We start from the raw sequence: 19,386 nt of genomic DNA, 5'->3' as shown, positions 1-19,386 counted from the left end.
TTAGTCTTACCTATCAAAGATGTAAAAGGAGAGAAGCGATAAGGGCAGCCAAGGAAATTGGGTCAGGGGCAAAAGAGTCAGAAGTTGGTTAGAGGAGAATATTATTTTACGTGGCTGAAACAGAATAGGGGAGAGATATAAAAGGGGAGAGTGGAGGAGAGAGAAGGGGTGGAAAATTTGTTGAAGAAACCGTTGGAGAGTGAGGCCCTCTCGAATATGCCTGGTTTCTTTTGTTTTCTTTCTTGTCTTTGCTATTTTCCATTACTGAAGCTACTGTAAGAGTTGAATTCAATCAAACAAGAAAGGTTCTATCAATCTGGTATCAGAGCAACGATCCATGAGGGTGACCGTCTCGGAGAGAGTGGGGGATTTGGAGGGAAAGATGGAGAATTATCAACAGCAGATTGAAGGAAAGATGGAGGGACTACAGATGGGATTAGAATCCATGAAAAAAGAATTCCAAATGGTGCAGAACATTGAGAAAAACATGGCGACGATGATGGAACAATTTGGCTTGCTGATGGAGAGATGGGAGGACCAGGAGAAAGGGAGGAAGGGGAAACAGTCGGGCGAGCACATACCGGTGGGTTCGACACTCACTGGGGAGGCCACGCCAGAGCTGGGAAATCGGTATAGGGAAGCTGGCGGTGAGTTCGATCCATATGGGAGGTCCGATGGAAGGGTCCGACGCCTGGAGATGCCAGTATTTGAGGGTGACGACCCAGATGGTTGGGTGTTTCGGGCTGAGCGGTACTTCGCCATGAATCAGCTATCAGATGCGGAGGAGTTGGACTCCGCTGCTCTTTGCTTTGAAGGAGCAGCTCTTGCTTGGTTCTAGTGGGAACAACGAAGGCGACGGGTGAGAAGCTAGGAGTAGCTTAAGGCGATGATGAGAAACAGGTTCAGGCCCACGCAGGAAGGCACGGTGGAAGAATGATTCCTGGCATTCCGGCAGTGGGGGTCCGTCAAGGATTATCGCCTCCGTTTCGAGACCTTGGTTGCTCCTCTCGAGGACATGCCAGAGGCGCTGCTGGAAGGCCATTTTATAAATGGATTGAAGGCCGACATAAGAGCGAAGATGAGAGTTTTGAGGCCAATTGGGCTGGAGGAGATGATGGACATAGCCCAACGAATTGAGGAAAGGAATCTGGTGGTGCAAGGCCAACGAATTGAGGAAAGGAATCTGGTGGTGCAAGGGGGCCATTCCAATCCAGGCGCAGCCCGGTCACAGGCCCCTGCAATTCCAGTCGCCAACCACCAACGAGTGCTGCTCTCTCCTTACCCGGTGGCGTCACCCTGATCGACTACCACCATTCCCGGCTCCTCTCACCAGCCACTTAATACCGGTAAGTGGAACAATTCCCCATTTAAACGGTTAAGCGAGAGTGAACTACAAGCTAAACGAGCTAAGGGGTTGTGTTTCCGTTGTGACGAGAAATATATGATTGGGCACAAATGTAAGAACAAGGAGCTGCAGGTGATGGTAATTCAAGAGGGGGAAGAGGACGAGGAAGATATAGGTGAAGTTGAAACAGGGGAGAATTCAAGGGAGGAAGGTGAATTCGTCAAAACAAGAGAGGTAGTGGAGCTGTCCATCAACTCGGTAGTTGGTTTAACCCCTCCACAAACCATGAAGATCAAGGGAAAAATAAGAGGCTAGGAGGTGGTGGTTCTCATTGACAGTGGGGCTTCTCATAACTTTATAGCGTCAGATTTGGTGCAGAAACTAGGACTGGCCAGGTCGCTAACAAAGGGCTATGGTGTGATCATGGGGTCAGGCATGGCTGTTCAATGGTCTGGAGTGTGTAGAGGGGTATCCTTAACGTTGCAAAATGTGGAAGTAGTGGAAGATTTCTTGCCGTTGGAGCTAGGGAGCTCAAACGTTATCCTTGGAATGAAGTGGTTAGCCACTCTTGGGGAAACACAAGTGGATTGGGGCTCATTAGTCATGAAGTTTAGAGCAAGGGGGACTACTATCACACTGTATGGGGATCCTAGCCTTAGCAAAACTTTGGTAACATTGAAGTCAATGATCAGGGCATTTAGAAAGGGTGGAGAAGGGGTGTTGTTGGAATTGGGGAGTTTAACTACTCAAGAGGAAGTTGCTGGCTGGGCAGTTCTTGGCAGCTTGCATGAGCTTTTAGCAGAATTCGGGCATGTCTTTGAGGAACCGTGTGGGCTTCCCCCACACCGGAGGCGGGATCACATGATTACATTGCAGCCGGGAGCATCACCTGTGAATGTGCGGCCCTACCAGTACCCCAATCTTCAGAAAAACGAGATTGAAAGGCTAGTTCGAGAAATGTTGACAGCTGGACTTATCCGACCAAGTGTGAGTCCGTTTTCCAGCCCGGTGTTGCTGGTCATGAAGAAGGATGGTGGCTGGAGATTTTGTGTTGACTACAAAGTTTTAAACAAGGTAACCGTTCCCGATAGATTTCCAATTCCAGTTATTGAAGAACTTTTGGATGAGTTGAATGGGGCTGCTATTTTTTCCAAGTTGGATTTGAAATCAGGATATCATCAAATCCAAGTAGCACCTGATGACGTTCCTAAGACTGCATTCCGCACACATGAGGGGCATTATGAATTTTTGGTTATGGCGTTTGGGCTAACGAACGCCCCCGCTACGTTCCAATCGTTGATGAACGAGGTCTTTAAGGAGCATTTAAGGAGCTTCGTGTTAGTATTTTTTGACGACATTCTGATTTACAGTAAGGATATGGCTGAACATAAGAAACACTTGAGATATGTGTTGGGGCTCCTAACAGTCTATTGGTTGTATGCCAATGCGAAGAAGTGTCAGTTTGGGCAGCGGGAAATTGAGTATTTGGGGCACGTCATCTCTCAAGATGGGGTGGCTACGGATAGCTCTAAGATTAAGGCGGTGATGGAATGGCCCAGCCCCAAATCCTTACATGAGCTTCGAGGATTCTTGGGTCTTACGGGGTATTATCGGAGATTTGTGAAGGATTATGGGAAGGTGGCACAGCCACTGACCGACCGCCTCCGGAAGGGTAATTTTTTTTGGGACGAAGTGGCAGAACAAGCTTTTCAATCCCTCAAATGGGAAATGACCAATCTACCCGTGTTGGCTTTGCCAGATTTTTCAAAGGAATTCATGGTTGAAACTGATGCATCGGGGCAGGGATTAGGGGCAGTGTTAATGCAGCAGCAACGCCCAATTGCTTTTTTCAATCATTCCCTAAGCCCCACGGGTCGAGTGAGATCGATGTATGAGAGGGAATTGATGGCAATAGTATTTGCAGTGAGAAAATGGCGACATTACCTACTTGAGCACAGGTTTGTTATCAGAACGGATCAGCGAAGCCTAAAATTTCTTATGGAGCAGCGGATGGTTAGCCCAGAGTGTCAAAAATGGGTCATGAAACTGATGGGGTACGACTTTGAGATTCAATATCGTTCCGGATTGGAGAATCGTGCAGCCAATACTCTCTCACGCCTCCCTTCTTCTGCCACCTTGATGGCCCTTTCCATTCCCCAAATAGTGCAGCTAGACCAACTCAAAGAGGAGGTGAAAGGAGATGCTACACTCCAATAGATTGTTAGAGAGCTGCAGGAAAATCCTTCTAACAGAACCCACTATGCGCTGGTGGATGGCCATCTGCTATTCAAAGGCAGATTGTATCTTCCTAAAGGGTCAGAATTAATTCCGTTAATGCTGAAGGAAGGCCATGATGGACTGGTTGGGGGTCATTCCGGCTTCCTCAAGACTTATAAGAGGGTAGCTGCCAATGTGTATTGGGTGGGCATGAAGAGAGACATTCAACAATATGTCAGTAGTGTCAAGTGTGCCAGCAACATAAATATGAGGCTCTATCACCTGGTGGACTGCTGCAGCCACTTCCGGTTCCTAGTCGAGTTTGGGAAGATGTGTCCATGGATTTCGTCGAAGGGTTGCCTAAGTCAGTTGAGATGGATACTATCTTGGTGGTTGTGGACCGCCTAAGTAAGTTCGGACACTTTATTGCCTTGAAACACCCTTTTACAGCAGCTAGCGTTGCTGGGGATTTTGTGAAGGAGATAGTTCGATTACATGGGGTTCCAAGTTCTATAGTCTCCGATAGAGATAAAATTTTTGTTAGCCATTTTTGGGAGGAGTTATTCAGGTTGCAAGGCACTAAATTGAGAAGAAGTACAACCTACCACCCGCAGTTCGATGGCCGAACGGAGGTCCTAAATCGCACTTTGGAGACCTACCTTCGATGTTTTTCCTCCTCCAAGCCCAAGGCATGATGTAGCTGGCTACCGTGGGCGGAATATTAGTATAACACTTCTTTCCATGTCTCGTCGAAATTGACCCCGTTCCAGATAGTTTATGGGCGTGAACCTCCCCTACTTTTGAGGTTCGAGAAAGGCACCACAGTTGTGTCGTTGATTGAATGAAAAGCAATTGATGGAACGAGATTCTGTTTTGGAGGAGCTGCAGTCCCAACTATTGCGCGCACAAGCGAGGATGAAGGAGACAGCCGATAAAAAAAGGAGGGATGTGGAATTCAAGGTGGGTGACCTGGTTTATGTTAAACTTCGTCCCTACCGGCAGAAGACCTTGGCTATTCGGATGAATGAGAAGTTGCTTCCTAAGTTCTATGGGCCTTACGTAGTAGAGAAAAGGATCGAGAAGGTGGCCTACAAGCTGTCCTTACCACCTTCGTGTGCAATCCATCCGGTATTCCATGTCTCCCAGCTTTGCAAAGCGGAGGGAGCAGTGCAAGAAATAGCTAACTTTCCCGACCAGCTAACAGTTGAGTTGGAATTGAAGGTACAACCAGAATTCTTGTTGGGGGTAAGGCCGGGCTGGGGAAAAAATCTACGGAGCCTTGAGGTCTTGATACAATGGAAGGGGTTGCCACCCCTAGAGGCCACTTGGGAACCCTATCAGCAGATCCTACATCAATTTCCAGAATTTCACCTTGAGGACAAGGTGAAACTTGTGGGCAGGAGTATTGTTAGGACTCCCATTAGTCTTACCTATCAAAGACGTAAAATGAGAGAAGCGATAAGGGCAACCAAGGAAATTGGGTCAGGGGCAAAAGAGTCAGAAGTTGGTTAGAGGAGAATATTATTTTACGTGGCTAAAACAGAATAGGGGAGAGATATAAAAGGAGAGAGTGGAGGAGAGAGAAGGGGTGGAAAATTTGTTGAAGAAACCGTTGGAGAGTGAGGCCCTCTCGAATATGCCTAATTTCTTTTGTTTTCTTTCTTGTCTTTGCTATTTTCCATTACTGAAGGTACTATAAGAGTTGAATTCAATCAAACAATAAAGGTTCTATCATTGTGCTCACACCAATCAAGACTTACACGGTGGTGACCCACACCCCAATCATTGTCCAATGGCTAGAGGACCCTGGCTTGGCTTTGGAATTCAAGCGACTCTGCCTGGATCGCATGCTATAGCAACTGCCGGCAATCGATCCGTCGAGAATCAACTTCCTGTGATTCACTCGATCCTTCAAAGTTGCTTTTCGCAACCTAACTCGCCTCCGACACTGCTACTTGAATTTGCCAAAGATGTGCAACTTCTGAAAACCAACTCGCAATTTCAAATCTAGCTTCCGATAATTGCTGGCTTGTTATACTTCTTAAAATCGCTGATTGCATGAACCACAGTCGAAGAACGACTACTTTGATACCAATTTTCAATACCAATTTTCATGTAAATAAGGTTTAACCTAGGATTGGATTGGAAATTGGAAGAATGAAGGGGGAAATTTAGAAGAAGAATAGAGAAAATTAGAAGAATAGAAAGTGAGGGAGAGAGAGAGAGAGAGAATTTGGGGGAGGGAAATCAAAATTTCATTTATCAATCAAAGCATAATCCTCCCATCATCAGTTGTGGCTTATATATAGCCTACAGCCTCCCACATGCACCCATGTGCAATACAACAAACAGCCTAACTGCCTATTAGCTAAGGACAAAGCCCTATAATAGAAAAAGGAAAAGGAAATTACAATTATTGTATAATGCATGTAAACTCCTATTATTATATTTACTAATCTATCATTGGGGATCCTTGGGGTCATGACATTTGGGTCACTAGGATTCAGTCATGTTCCATTCAGATGATTGATCTTTCCCTTTCCCTTTCCCTTTCCCTTTCCCTTTAGGAATGTCTTCATGATTTGTGATCATTGGAGATAGTTTCTCCCATTCAGTCGGTAGGCAGGATTCATGCTCTGAAGTTCCCTAATGGACACATTCTGTCTTGACTCGAAGGTGGTTCCAGATGAACCTGATGACATGGTCTCGAAATTTTCTGACACTGTTTGGAAGGAGGAATCAGAACAAAGTTTCAGTGATGAAGGCTGGTTATTAGATGATAGGAAGTAGGTCAACAGCAATGTACGCCTATCAATTTGGGCAGGTCTGCTTGGAGAAAGATCCCAGCAGTTTCGATCAACAACGAAGGCTGGTGAAGGGCGGGCCCAAGAGCAACTGCTCGGATACCATGAAGAAGAAGAATAGTTTCTCATATTCATTGATAATACACATGTATCATTTATACACATAGGAGATACTATATTTGGTAGGTCAACTCCCAGGGAATCAGGAAACTAATCCTAGGAATCAGGAAAGGTAATAACAAGAGAAAGACTAGGGATTGTACAAGATTTCCTGAATAAGGCAGATTCTATCGGCAGATAAGCCTTATTTAGGGATTTCTAACAGTAGTGTTTGACAATGATTTTCCTTCATCTGATCTGTTCAGACTGACTATTACATGTCTATGTTACTGGATTCAGGCTTGGGACCCCTCTTTTCCATACTCCTGTTCACAACTTATAGAGTGCAGATCCATTGTGTTTTTGGCAGTAGAGGAGGTGTTCAGTCTCAGCTTCAGCTTGGGGGTGGTTCTGCCTCCTTGAGTATGATTGTCTTTTGGCTACTGACAGCAGCTGAGGGTGGTTTCAGTTTCTTGAACTCTATTCCCTTCAGGATTGCGTGGCTGTTGACTTCTGTTTTGTCTTAAAGTCTCATTTGGTGGTGTGAGGGTTTTGATATGTTTGGGTGGTTGTTTTTTTTTGTTCACATTCTCTCTTAAATTAATTAAGAAATTTTTATCTTCTTTCAAAAAAAAAAAAAAGGCCCAGGAAGTAGAGAACTACGGTGTTTAGATTTGTTAACTGAAAGATTAAGAAAAAAATTAATGTACATACAATTTTAATGGAAACCAATAAAATGACAAACTCATTACCAAGTTTTTGAATTCAATTATTGAGCAGAAACACCTGGTTACTGTAGATTCCATGTATTGTTCATACCTTTTCATGATTTGCTCTATCCTAATTTCACTCATTTTCAAGCTAGAAAAAAGAAAGAAAGAAAGAATGAAAAATGAAATAAGAAGGTTGTAGACTAATTGTAGGCTGCTCTAGCTTAATTGGCTTAATTTTTCTGATGGGCGTTTGTGTACCATGTTCGTTTTAATGTCTATTCTTCTTAGCTTATCATTCTTAACACAAACAATGCAATGCATGGAGTTAATTGGGTTCTAACGAAGCCTGAGCTTTTTTTTTTTTTTTCCAGATGTACAGCAGTGGTAACCCAACAAACATAGCAAACCCCATCAAGGATGCCAGCGTTCAACTTGACATTAAGACAACAGGTGGAAAGTTGACCTTGTTCCAGACAACTTTGTGTGAAGGAATTGCATGGAATAACCTCAACCCACTTGTTAATCTTGATCCTCATGGTTATTTGAATGCATATGATGAGAATGACATCCAGCTTATATGCTGCCAACCTGATGCTAGTACTTTGTGGCTTGTCCCTGATGTGGTTCTTAGCAGATTTGTTCAGTCCATTGACGATCAAATGGATGTCATTTTTACTTGGATACTAACAAGGGATAGACCAAAAGGCAAGGAACTTGTGAAGTATGAAACTAGTGTTGATGGCCCAAACCTTCCAGACCCTTCAGACATTCAGGCAGTGCTCAAGGGTTCTGGCAATAGCTTTAGGATAAATAATACATACTCAAGATTCTTTCGGGTTACTGGGTCAGGTGAAGTCAGATCTTTTGAGCCCGAGGTATGTAGTTCAGTATCTAGGCAACTTTAAACTGTTTCTTCAACTTTGTTATTTTTGTACATTGATCTTTTTCACGTGGATTTTGTATAGTGTTTGTTAGAGGTTGTAGATAAATTATTGAACCACAGCCTTCTCCCTATTCCCCTTTATACCAAACTTGCTTCTTTTTTTTGTTTATCAACACATGGTGGCCTTTACAATATTCTGATTAGAGGTTACAGTCTAGGCCCTGCAACAACTCTGGTTATTAGGAGTATCTGCATTTTCACTATCTTTTAATTTTTTGTTGCCTTTGAAAGTTTTGGAAATTTAGGGAGTCATAAGAAAGATACTGACTACCTACTCTTTAAAGCTATATTTTGGCTACTTTGTTAAAGTAGTCTTATTTCTTTATCACAGGATTGTTCACAGGTTTAAAACTGAGAAATGGTAAACAGAACTGAGGGAAAAAGAAGAGGAAAAGAGAAATTGGAAGGAAAAGAGAAATTGGAGGGAAAAGAATCATTCAATTCTATTAAGCTAGGGTTACAAATATTTATACCAAAACACTATAACTGCTATGTACAAGCTACCTAAGCTAGGTACAATGTACTACTAATGTATACAGCACACCTGAACAAAATAGGATAAACCTAAGTAGGGTTTCTTAGGTTTAACGAATTATAGGAAAAATATCAATCATACCATGTATTGAATTATGAATCCTATATTTATACAAGTATATTTCTGATCTACTTTATAAGAGATTAGAACTCTATCTAACTTTGAATTCGGTATAGATATATAGCTACTGGGATAACTATTGTTCCCTATTATTTTGGTATATTATCTCTATAATCTCAGCTCCTATAATTTCTCCTATTATCTAAGAGCCTCTTCTTTTTTATCACCTCAATCTTTAAGCTCTCCTTATCTCTATCTTTTGGCAGCACTTTTGTCACATCTTTATCACAAGGCCCAGGCTGCTTATCTTCTTGTTTATCATTTGGATTTCCAACACTCCTCCTCAAGCTGGTGAATAGATATCTCTCATTCCCAGCTTGCTAATCAGTGTTTCAAACCCTGGTCTTGACATGTCCTTTGTAAGGACATCTGCTTCTTGATTTTCTATAGGAACATAAGTTAATTTGATTTCTCCTTCTTCAATTTCCCTTTGTATAAAGCTTCTATCAATCCTAACGTGCTTCATTTTATCATGTTGTATGGGATTATTAGCAATGCTTATGACTGACTTGCTGTCACTATACAACGTTGTTGGTAATGTTAGAGGCATTTTCATGTCTTCCATTAGCCTCACCAACCAAATCAACTCACAAATACCTTGGGCAGTTGCCCTAAACTCCTCTTCTGCATTGCTCCGTGCCACTACTGTTTGTTTCTTACTTCTCCAAGTTACTAAGTTTCCCCATAGTTTAGTGCAAAAACCTGATGTTGACCGGCTATCTATCACAGATCTTGCCCAATCAGCATCAGCATAGCCTTCAGCTCCTCTTTCATTCTCTTTCTTGAACAATAACCCCATCCCTAGTGTCCCCTTTAGGTATCTTAAAATGTGGTAAGCTGCATCTAAATGTTGTTGACTAGGTGAGTGCATGAATTGACTCACAATACTCACAGCATAAGAAATATCCGGACGAGTGAGAGAGATATATCAACCTTCCAACTAGTCTTTGATACCTTTCTTTATCGACAGGAGGATGATTCTCCTTTATAAGACATTTCTGTTGAAGAGAATGAGGCAGCTTAGTTGTAGCCTTTATTCTTTATAACATTTGTTTCTTATATGTTGTATTTGTATTTGGCTGGTTGTATTATTCAACGGTAATACCGGTTGTAGAGGATTGTCAGTTAGTTATGAGGTGTAGGCATAGTAGTCAAGGCTATATATATTCGATAGCCTTTCTATTGTAATGTGTCGAGAATCATTTTATTTTCTTTAATTAGTTTGGACAAGGTGCTACTTCTTCAAATCTTCTATTTTCATTCTATTTCATGGTATCAGAGCTATTGCGACTTGCGTCCATGGCTTCTCGTGATTCGACCTCATCTTCTTCCTCCTTATCCTCTACTGCTCTGTTGGATTTTGCTTCTGTGTCTAAAGCATTCAGTTTTGTTCCTACAAAACTTGACTCTAACAATTACCTCTACTGGAAGGCGTAGATCTTAACAACAATTAGGGCTTTTGATCTGTTGTCATTCATAAACAAAACGGATCTACTGCCTAAATACGTTCAATCCGATGATACTAAGCCAGTTGTCAATCCTGATTTCCTTAAGTGGATGCGGTCAGATCTAGTAAGCTAGGGCTACAAACATTTATACTAAAACACTGTAACTGCTATGTACAAGCTACCTAAGCTAGGTACAAGGTACAAATAATGCATACAGCACACAATCAAACTAATATGAATTATCAACAAAAACACACAATTTTTTTTGCAGGAAAATGAAGTTTGTGCTGATCTTGTGATACATCATGGAAGTCCTGAATGGTGGTCCTTCCATGATGTGAATCCATTGGATGTAAGTGGATGTGGAGGTTCCGCAGGACCAATGGCCATCATTGTAACTGAGGAATCACCACGTATGTTTCAGGAAACTTTATTAACAAACATAAGTTGTTGATGGTTTTTGTAGTGTAATTATTCTCTAATGAATTGTTGTTAATCCTTGTATCCCTTTTCAGAGGGCCTTATCGGGGAGACTCTTAGCAAATTCAGCATCTGGGGCCTCTACATTACCTTTGTTCTTGCAGTAGGTCGGTTTATCAGACTTCAATGTTCTGACCTAAGAATGAGAATCCCTTATGAGAATCTTCCTTCTTGTGATAGGTAATGGGAAAACTGTCTATGATTCTTGTTTGAAGCTACCTTTTTTTCTTCTGATAATTACAGAACAGTAGCAAATATTTGTCATAATTTCACTTTGCACTAAACTTACCATAACAGTATGAAAATCAGTTTGCATTTTTTTTAACCTAATAGAGACCTTCCTAAGGTATAAATCTTCACAGAGAAAAATTTTACAAAAATAGTTAACACACTTCCCAAGAGTAGAGAAAAGTGGCGGTAAGGTTACAAGACCAAAAAGAAAAAATCATTTGAGGGGTTTTAGGTGTGAAAAATCAACTATGAGGGATAGTTTTAGAATGGTTCCAAATGGAAAAATGTCATAAATCAAAAAGTGGTCTTAGAAGTTTAGGAAAAATCTGTGGAAAAAATCTATAAAATAGAATAGAAGTCCCAGATGTAGTTTTAGAGCTGCTAGCAAGGTTTTGTAGTGAGAAAAAATGAGGAACTACGCCTTGAGTAGGCCTTTGTTAAGTAAAATGCGGTTCAACTAGATTTTGTAGGATGACAAAAAGTTTAATGGAAAGTGAATATTATAGCAAACATTAGGTAGGTTTTTTGAAATAACCCCACCTATATGATCTTTTATAATTTTTTAGGTTCATGGACAGGAGGGAAAATTTTTCAACAATTTGAAAGGCTCTACTCAGCTGAGGAAGTCACTTCCTTTATCACAAAACACTTGAAAGTTAGAAATATGTCTGTTGATTTGCTCATCCAGATAGTGCTTTTTCCATGCATGCAAGGGAAAAACATTGGTAGTAAACTGACATGAACTGGAAAAATCATAATTTTCCAAACCTCTTTACTCCGATGATATAGCTATATGTCATTTTTGAATAAGTTGGATGAAAGTTTTCAGGGTAAAACGAATACAGTTAACAAGTCATGTCAATTTTGAAGAACTATGCAACAGTTGGCAATCCTGTCTTATGCCAAGAAAAATCAGAATGGGTTTCACCAGTAATTTTTTCAGCTGTAGTTATTATCATGTTGAATTAATAAATAAGAGCCTCCTCTCCTTTTTATTTATTAGGTTACACCCATAAAAAAAATGTTGTAAACAGTTTTGAAGGTCTTGTTGAGTTGTGAAGCCTGTTGCCTTCATCCTAAAAACCCTTAAAAGTTAAAAAAAATATGTTCTAGTTGGTTGGCTTGTGCAATAGTACTTTTTCCACACTGATAAGGGTACACTTTTAACAGTTTAACAGAAAATATCTGAATTCATGGTTTTCAGAATGCCTCTCTCATTTTTGACATAGCTAACCATGATCTTTGAATGTTAAGATGAAGAATTTACAGGACGAAGGCAATAGCTCTCCTCTCTGTGATAACAAAAACCAAAATAAACTTTAGCTATATTTAGGTTTTCCAGTTTCCTGCATTTGAGACTTATGCCGTTCAGAGCCCAAATTCTTATGGAAAATCTTGTACTTTTCTGGTTTTGTAAAGGTTGATTGCCATATGCGAGGATATATATGCTGCAAGAGCAGAGGGTGAGCTTGGAGTGGAGGAGGTCCTCTACTGGACGCTCATAAAAATTTACAGGTCGCCACACATGCTGCTCGAGTATACCAAACTCGACTAGGTTCTGCAACCCAAATGCAACCTCAGGCTTCAACTTGACAGGATTACGACTGACTTTAGGCCGATTAGCATCCAGTTACTGTGAATAGAACTTGATCTCACACTAACTCTTTGTTGTCTTTTGGTCTGGGAAGCTCTCCAAAAGTGTACCGAGCTTTCAACAATAGGATGGTTGTGGCTTTCCCGTTTAGTGTGTTTTGAAGGTGTACACAAGAGAAAAACCGTATCCTGCTGCTTGTCCTTCATTAGAGCATCATCATCTTTTAGACTGTAGGAGAGTGTATGTATAATCTTCAGCTGGCAGGTGAGGCTACCAGGGATCATCATGTAAAGATAAAGATGGTAACAATGCAATGTAAGCAGTTTCCTTATTCTTGGGATTTTTCCTTTCCTTGTCTACTTTCATAACTGTGACTGCTAGTTTGTGGTTAAATTGCATTTCAGCTACATCAATGGTCATGTAACTTACCCTCATCTTTAGTAATAGAAAAAATACATTTTACAAGAAGAACCAGTCTTTAGTCCCCGTTTGATATTACTGTGGAATTTCTATTGTTGTTGTCATCGTAAAATCACTTCTATAAAAACTGGATTTATAATTTTATTTTTAAACCCTATGTACACAACTTAGTATTGGGTCAAATTATTTGAAAAATACTTTAATATTGTTATTCGTGTTTAGCCAGTAATGAGAAAAATGTTCTTAAGAATAAAATTTACCACTTAGAGCATATATATATATATATATGTATGTATCTGAAAGGGTTCTGACAATTAAATGTTTATGTAATTTTTTATCAACAATATTTATGAATATTATGTTTATAATTTTAAATTTAATATTTTTTCTGTAAATAATTTTTTTTAAATAAAAAATTACAAAAACGTCTACAGCTCAATGTTAGGACATATTTTGAGCATCAAAATGTAAAATTAAAAAAAAAAAAAAAAAAAACTAAACAAACGAACAAAAAAAATCTTCTATATAAAGAAACAATAAAGAGAATTATACAACTGTCAGGTGTTGACAATTTTAGTTTACTCACTAAAATAACAATTTAGAGTGTTAAAAAGCATACTCATAAGGGGTAACATTATTCAAAAATATTTTTTACTTTTTGCTTCAATGTATACGGTCACAATAGAGAACAGAAGCTTTTGTTATAAGTAATTTTTTTTTTTATTTAGGTCAAATACCACAAAAATTTAACCCCACACAATCTTAATCCAAGTCAATTATAAGAATATTAACCTATGCAAGACTGGGGTTAAAAGTTCAAATATTTTTCTCAAAAGTACAGCAACTGTACTCCCAAGCATATACATATGGCAATTGTCTCTATTTGCCTCGCAAAAAGAAAACAATGTGATCCGCTGGTCCAGAATTATAACTACATAATGATTCATTCCCCGATTCAAAATTTTACCAGAAAGGGCAGGAAAATCCTGGTCCAAAGCAAGAAACCAATCTTCACATCCCAACAGCCAACAACATGCAGTTAACCAGAAATGATTATAACTTGTCAATCATGTAATCCAACAAAGCCAATGTCTCAAAAATTCTCAGGCATTGTCTTCTCCGTTGCTTGAAGTTTTGGCCCCTTTGTTAAGGCTAGAGGGGCCCTTCCTTTCAACATTGTCTGGAATAGTGTCATCCATCACCTTTGGAGGTGTAAAACTGAAGTCTGAAGTTGACAGACCTTGGTATTCCGGATTTGCTTCTAAAAATGAAGCTACTCCACTAGTGGCTCTCAATCTTTTTCCAGCAGGTGTAGTATAATAGGCATCCATTTTGGAGAAATCCCCTCGAAGCACCAGGTCCCTCTTAAAACCTGCTGGTGTCTTGGGAATGTTTGGCTTGTCAATGACCCACAATCTAGTGCTGTCATACTCAAGGTCAGCGGGATCCTCACAAGAAACATTAGCTTTCTTGTTGCAGACAAAAGGATCCTCTATAAATTTACTTCTGATCTCCTCAAACTCTTCTTGTGCCGATATCTGTCTCCATTTAAAGCATTCTTCACACTGTACAGCATACACTATGGCTGTGGTACGTCCCGACCCCCGTTTCTGTCAAACAGGAATCAAAGTAAGCCACTGACCCAAAAAAAAGAACTTTAATAAAAATTAAGATAGTTTGGTGACGCAACAAGACAACCAACAATTGCTCCTGATAAAATGGAAGAACTCCATAACAAAAAGATTTAGAGAAAGTCCAAGAAAAACTGGAAAAAAAAAAATTCATAAGTGACATGAATTAAATGGAATTAGAAAAGATATGATCATAGTAGAGATGATTGGTGAGCTACAATCCAAATAACCAACCCTACCTAGTGAGATATAAGGCTTGGTGGTGTTGTTTTTTGAAATCCTAACCTTGTGTCACAATTTTGGGGTTTTAAGATACTTAAGACTATTTCAACAACACTTTTAAGTGGAAAGTTTCCTTAGATTTTATTCATTGGATGAAAGAGGGGAAAAAGATAAACGAGAAATCTGAATAGTATCTAGCAGCATTAATCTTATGCAGAAACTGATAGAGTCCATAAAACTAATCACCAAGCATAACACAATTTGTATAAAGTTATGTATATGGCCCATGGAGCGCCTTTTGAAAAGGCAAGCACAACAAATAGCAACCAACTGGAAATCTTAATCTACCATTTGCAGGGTGAAAGTAGCCTTCACTCTATTTTTATTTCAGATCAGGTGATCCAGTGTGCCAATGTCAAAATTGCACATCCCATTAGGATAAAGTCCACTGCTCACTCAAAACCTACCCATTTAATTCACTTTGAAGACTTGAGATTTTGGGCTTTGTTTGGGAGAGATTTAGTAGTGAATGAAATGGAATTGAAATAAATTGAATCGATGTAAATATTTTCTTATTGTTTAGGAGAGTAGGGGATTAAAAGTAACATAAAATACTTTCTTCTTGTTTGGAAGAGCAATGGATATGGATGGAATGAAAAAATATTAAGCAACAAATGATAATTATTTCCTCCTAAATCCTAATGGGAAGATAATGTTTTGTTAAGAAAAGAGCAAATATAAGGGGCTGTTTACTTGTGGAGAATGTTTTATGTTTTCTATCTCCAGTTTTCATCTCTATTTCTATGTTTTCTATTCTACAGAAAATTAGAGAAAAATGGAAAATGCGTTCATTTTTATACCAGTTTTAGTCTTCAAAAAACGAGAAAACATGTTCAAAATCAGGAAATTTCCTACCTGGAAACATTAACTGAAAATATACAAATCAAAACTAGAAACATTAACTGATAAATTCATGATAATTTATCAAAAACAACTGCCAAACAAATCCATTCCAGCTGCAATGGACAGCAGCAAAGCTTAAGAGGCGACTCACGGCGGTGACGATCAGCAGAAAAGGGTTAGCGAAGCTGAAGAGAAAAGGTGGGCGACTCACAGCGGCGATAGATCTGCCACGATTGGAGAAGGATCTGTGGTGATCAGCAGCAACAGGTCTGCGAAGCTGAAGAGGAACAGTCACTGGAGGAAGCCAAAGGGTCTGCAACAATCGGCGATGGTTGTGATGGTCAGGCACAATGATGGTGGCAAAGGACCTGCGAATCTGAAGAGGAGAGGTCAATGGAGGAAGAGGCGAGGACGGCGACAGTTGGCGATGGTGGATGATGATGACAGAAGCAACAGTTGGCGACGCTCAGCTTGGCGACAGTGGATGTGAAGAAGACAAACTGCAAGGGACGTGAAGAAGAAGACTGCAAGAAGAAGAGATGTTTTTGATTTTGTGAAGAAGCCAGATTCGATCTCAGGACATTCCAAGGGAAAACCATGTTTTCCTTTTGGAAAAACTTTGGAAACATGGTAAACTTTAACAAAGGAAACATCAGAAAACAGGTAAAAGATGTTTTCTGATTTTCAATACAAGTTTGGAAAACAGACAAGTTTTCTGTTTTCTAATTTAGAAAAAAAATAATAATTTGAACACAATTTTTAATTTTCTATTCCTGTGGAAAAATTTTCTGGAAAACTACTCCAGTTTTCTTTAAGGGAACAACCCTTAAACTTTTTAGAAAATTATCAAAGTTAATTCCGTCTACACAGGAAAATAAGTTTTTCATCCATTCTCCCCAATTCGGGGGAGACAAAAAATAGAACTTTTGGAGAATGGATGGCAAGTGTTTCCATCCATTTCTATTACATTTCATTATTATTTTTCTCCAACACAAGGAGAACCCCCTTCCACCCATTTCAATTCTATCCCAACTCCAAAACACACTGTTGAAGTTTCTGGTAGAATGAAAATTAAGGGATCTCAATTACATTCAAGTAACTGGGATTGGGATTCTTCAATAGAAACTATAGTTTCTCACCATAGTAAGCTGTTGGATGGCTAACTAGCCCTATTTCCTGTTTCAGATAACATAAATTGTAGCTTAATATGATGACATTTGAGGATGCCCTACTCATCAAAGCCCAGATTTCTATTGTCAATTACCTAATTGAAAACATTATTATTGGGAATGAAAGCCATAATATAATCAAAACTAATCGACACCGACAAAAGGAAAAGGAACACTTCATCCTTCTTGCCCTGTAACAGTATTCACCATTCAGAGAGCAGTAGAATGAGAGACCTTTAGCACAATTAAGAGAAAGGAATCATCAGCAGAAAAACGGGAATTACGTTTCCTCAATTACTGAGCTACCAAACAATTTGCGTTTCTCTGAACAATTTCCATCTACCAAACGGAATTTGACGAAAATCAACTGAAAATTACAAGATAAATAACACTTCGCACAGAATGAACAAATTTACAACCGAGATTTCCTCAAACGCCTCACGCCAACTTGAAAAAAAAAAAAAAAAAAACTAACAGAGAGAGAAGGGGGATCGCATCAAGCATCCGAAGCTCGAATCTGTAAAAGAAATACAAGAAAAAAAAATTATTTGACATAAGGAGAAAACGCAAGTCGTCACATACCTTGAGACTTTTGGGCGTATCGGACATTTTCAGGCGAATCAAGCCCTGGCCTGAAGATCTCTCTCTCTCTCTCTCTCTCTCTCTCTCTCTCTCCAGATGCTTCACGATAACGTACGCACTGTCCGTCAGACACGCCCCGATGGCCGTCGTCTGTCCTCTGTCATCTTCCTGCGCGGACAAATACCCAATACTATTAACAATTTTCGCCATTACCCCATGTCAAAATTTATCTCACAACGGCCTTTGAAAAGGAGAATTTTATTACTAGACCCCAGCAATTGAATAACAATGTCTCCGTGCTAGAAACTGTGGACTTCTTTACTTAATTAGATAAACTGCCGAGGTGTCGCGGTATGCCCCTTTTTTTTTTGCACACCCCTAATTTTGAGGTCAACAAAATAAATAGCGATTAACTTCAACCCATGATCGGTTTAGGATATTTTCAACACGCCAAATTGCACGGTTTGATTTGGTTCATGAAAATCGCACTCAAAATTGCCCAAGAATTACTCAACCTGTAAAGGTGAGACTCAGATTAAATTGATTTTAGTATTAGAAATAAAACAAAGTGATCATACATCATAAATGACGTACTTAGTGATCATACATCATAAATAACGTATTTGTCTCTTAGAATTCACGTTTTTATATAAATACATTATGTAATAAAAGGAGACCACGCAAATGATCAACAATCAAATCTCAACTATGAACTAGTCTAAGCACATATAGATTTCTAATTAAGTGACGAAATTTTTGCAAAATGATACAAAGATACCTTTATAGAGTATTTTGACTCTATAACAAAACTATAAAGATACCCTTCCTTGAATTTCTTTGAAAGTGTCATAGTTTCAAAATATTTAAATTTGGATGTGGACTTATCCCAACTTAAAAAAGTAAAAAAAAAACGAATTCTATCATTATAGCAATTGAATAACAATGTTTCCATATTACAAACTATAGACTTTTTATTTAATTTGATAAAACTTGCTTAATATTGATCCAAAATCATTTTGCAAGAAACTTTTCACTTAATTAGAATTCTTTTTTGAAAACACCAGATAAAAATTTAAATTAATATTAAAAATATTTCTAATACATACATTAGAAACACTTTGATTGTTTGATTAGAGAATTTTTTTTTTTAACTTTATTCTTTTGTTTCTTCAATCTCCTCGCTTTGGGCGTCAGGGGAGAAGCATTTTGGTATGACCATTTTCACTGGAAGCCCATACCACTTTTGATCAGTAGCTCCTAACATTTATGATTCGTAACTTGTCATTATTTCTCATATCAAATCGTGACTATTTGTTTTCTTTTAAAATCAATAAAAATGGTGGAAAATTCTTCACCGTCAATTGTCATTTTCCTCTCTTTTGGTTCAATATTATCTCTCGTGATCTTGATATTGATTATCTGAGGAACTATATTGTTAGATCGCCTCCTATTTCCTTTGCCTCTGCAAGGCTTTTTGAAACAAAGATCTCCATCAATATAGCGAGTTGGTCCATAGTGTCATCGTTTTCTAACTCTTTGCCACTGGCAATAGGAACTAATGGATATTTCTTTGGAACTTAGGTTCCGATGGTGGATTTAATGACAATGGACTTGATATTGCTGGAAAGTGGAATTCAAGACAACACTAAGTAATTCCTTGCAAACAGCGTATGCTCTGACGATTTAATTAGTATTTAATTTATAGAAATGGAGCAAAATAACAAATATGTAACATCCCGTATCGAGCGATGGGAAGGATCGGAACAACTTATCCTAATAGGCTTACTCGAACTTCTCAGGAGATTACCCATCCTTGAGCTTCCCCAACTCAAACACGCTTAATCCAAGAGTTCTTTATCTACATTCAGCCCAAAAGATATCCAACTGGTATTGTTTTCTTTCTTACACTATCCTCGATATATACTAATTT

The 19,386-nt window shown here is 39.1% G+C and overlaps 2 protein-coding genes across 3 annotated transcripts in view; one reads left to right on the top strand and one right to left on the bottom strand.

The window, feature by feature from the left end:
• Positions 1-12,876, top strand: part of LOC127798203 (piezo-type mechanosensitive ion channel homolog) — an 84,248-nt gene extending 71,372 nt beyond the window's left edge. Inside the window, exons 18-21 of the mRNA XM_052331590.1 lie at positions 7,550-8,053; positions 10,496-10,637; positions 10,740-10,884; positions 12,355-12,876. Coding sequence (XP_052187550.1) covers positions 7,550-8,053; positions 10,496-10,637; positions 10,740-10,884; positions 12,355-12,490 — 927 coding nt within the window. The 3' untranslated portion in view covers positions 12,491-12,876. The remainder of the gene's footprint in view (positions 1-7,549; positions 8,054-10,495; positions 10,638-10,739; positions 10,885-12,354) is intronic.
• Positions 12,877-13,757: 881 nt separating this feature from the next.
• On the bottom strand, positions 13,758-17,728 carry LOC127798204 (methyl-CpG-binding domain-containing protein 4-like). 2 transcript variants are annotated; one of them, XM_052331591.1, is made up of 3 exons: positions 17,457-17,728; positions 15,917-16,081; positions 13,758-14,559 (listed from the first exon to the last, which is right to left on the bottom strand). In XM_052331591.1, exons 1-3 carry the CDS (start codon positions 17,664-17,666, stop codon positions 14,053-14,055), a joined length of 882 nt encoding a protein of 293 aa, XP_052187551.1. In that variant the 5' UTR covers positions 17,667-17,728; the 3' UTR covers positions 13,758-14,052. The 2 variants fall into 2 exon arrangements, with proteins under 2 accessions (XP_052187551.1, XP_052187552.1); XM_052331592.1 differs by lacking the exon at positions 15,917-16,081 and having other exon boundaries at positions 17,457-17,714.
• Between the last annotated feature and the right edge of the window lie 1,658 nt (positions 17,729-19,386).

The sequence above is a fragment of the Diospyros lotus genome, chromosome 3 (assembly GCF_014633365.1).
Source record: "Diospyros lotus cultivar Yz01 chromosome 3, ASM1463336v1, whole genome shotgun sequence".
Classification (NCBI taxonomy): domain Eukaryota; kingdom Viridiplantae; phylum Streptophyta; class Magnoliopsida; order Ericales; family Ebenaceae; genus Diospyros; species Diospyros lotus.
Note: the sequence above shows the minus strand (reverse complement) of the source record. Positions and strands in the feature narration are given on the sequence as shown.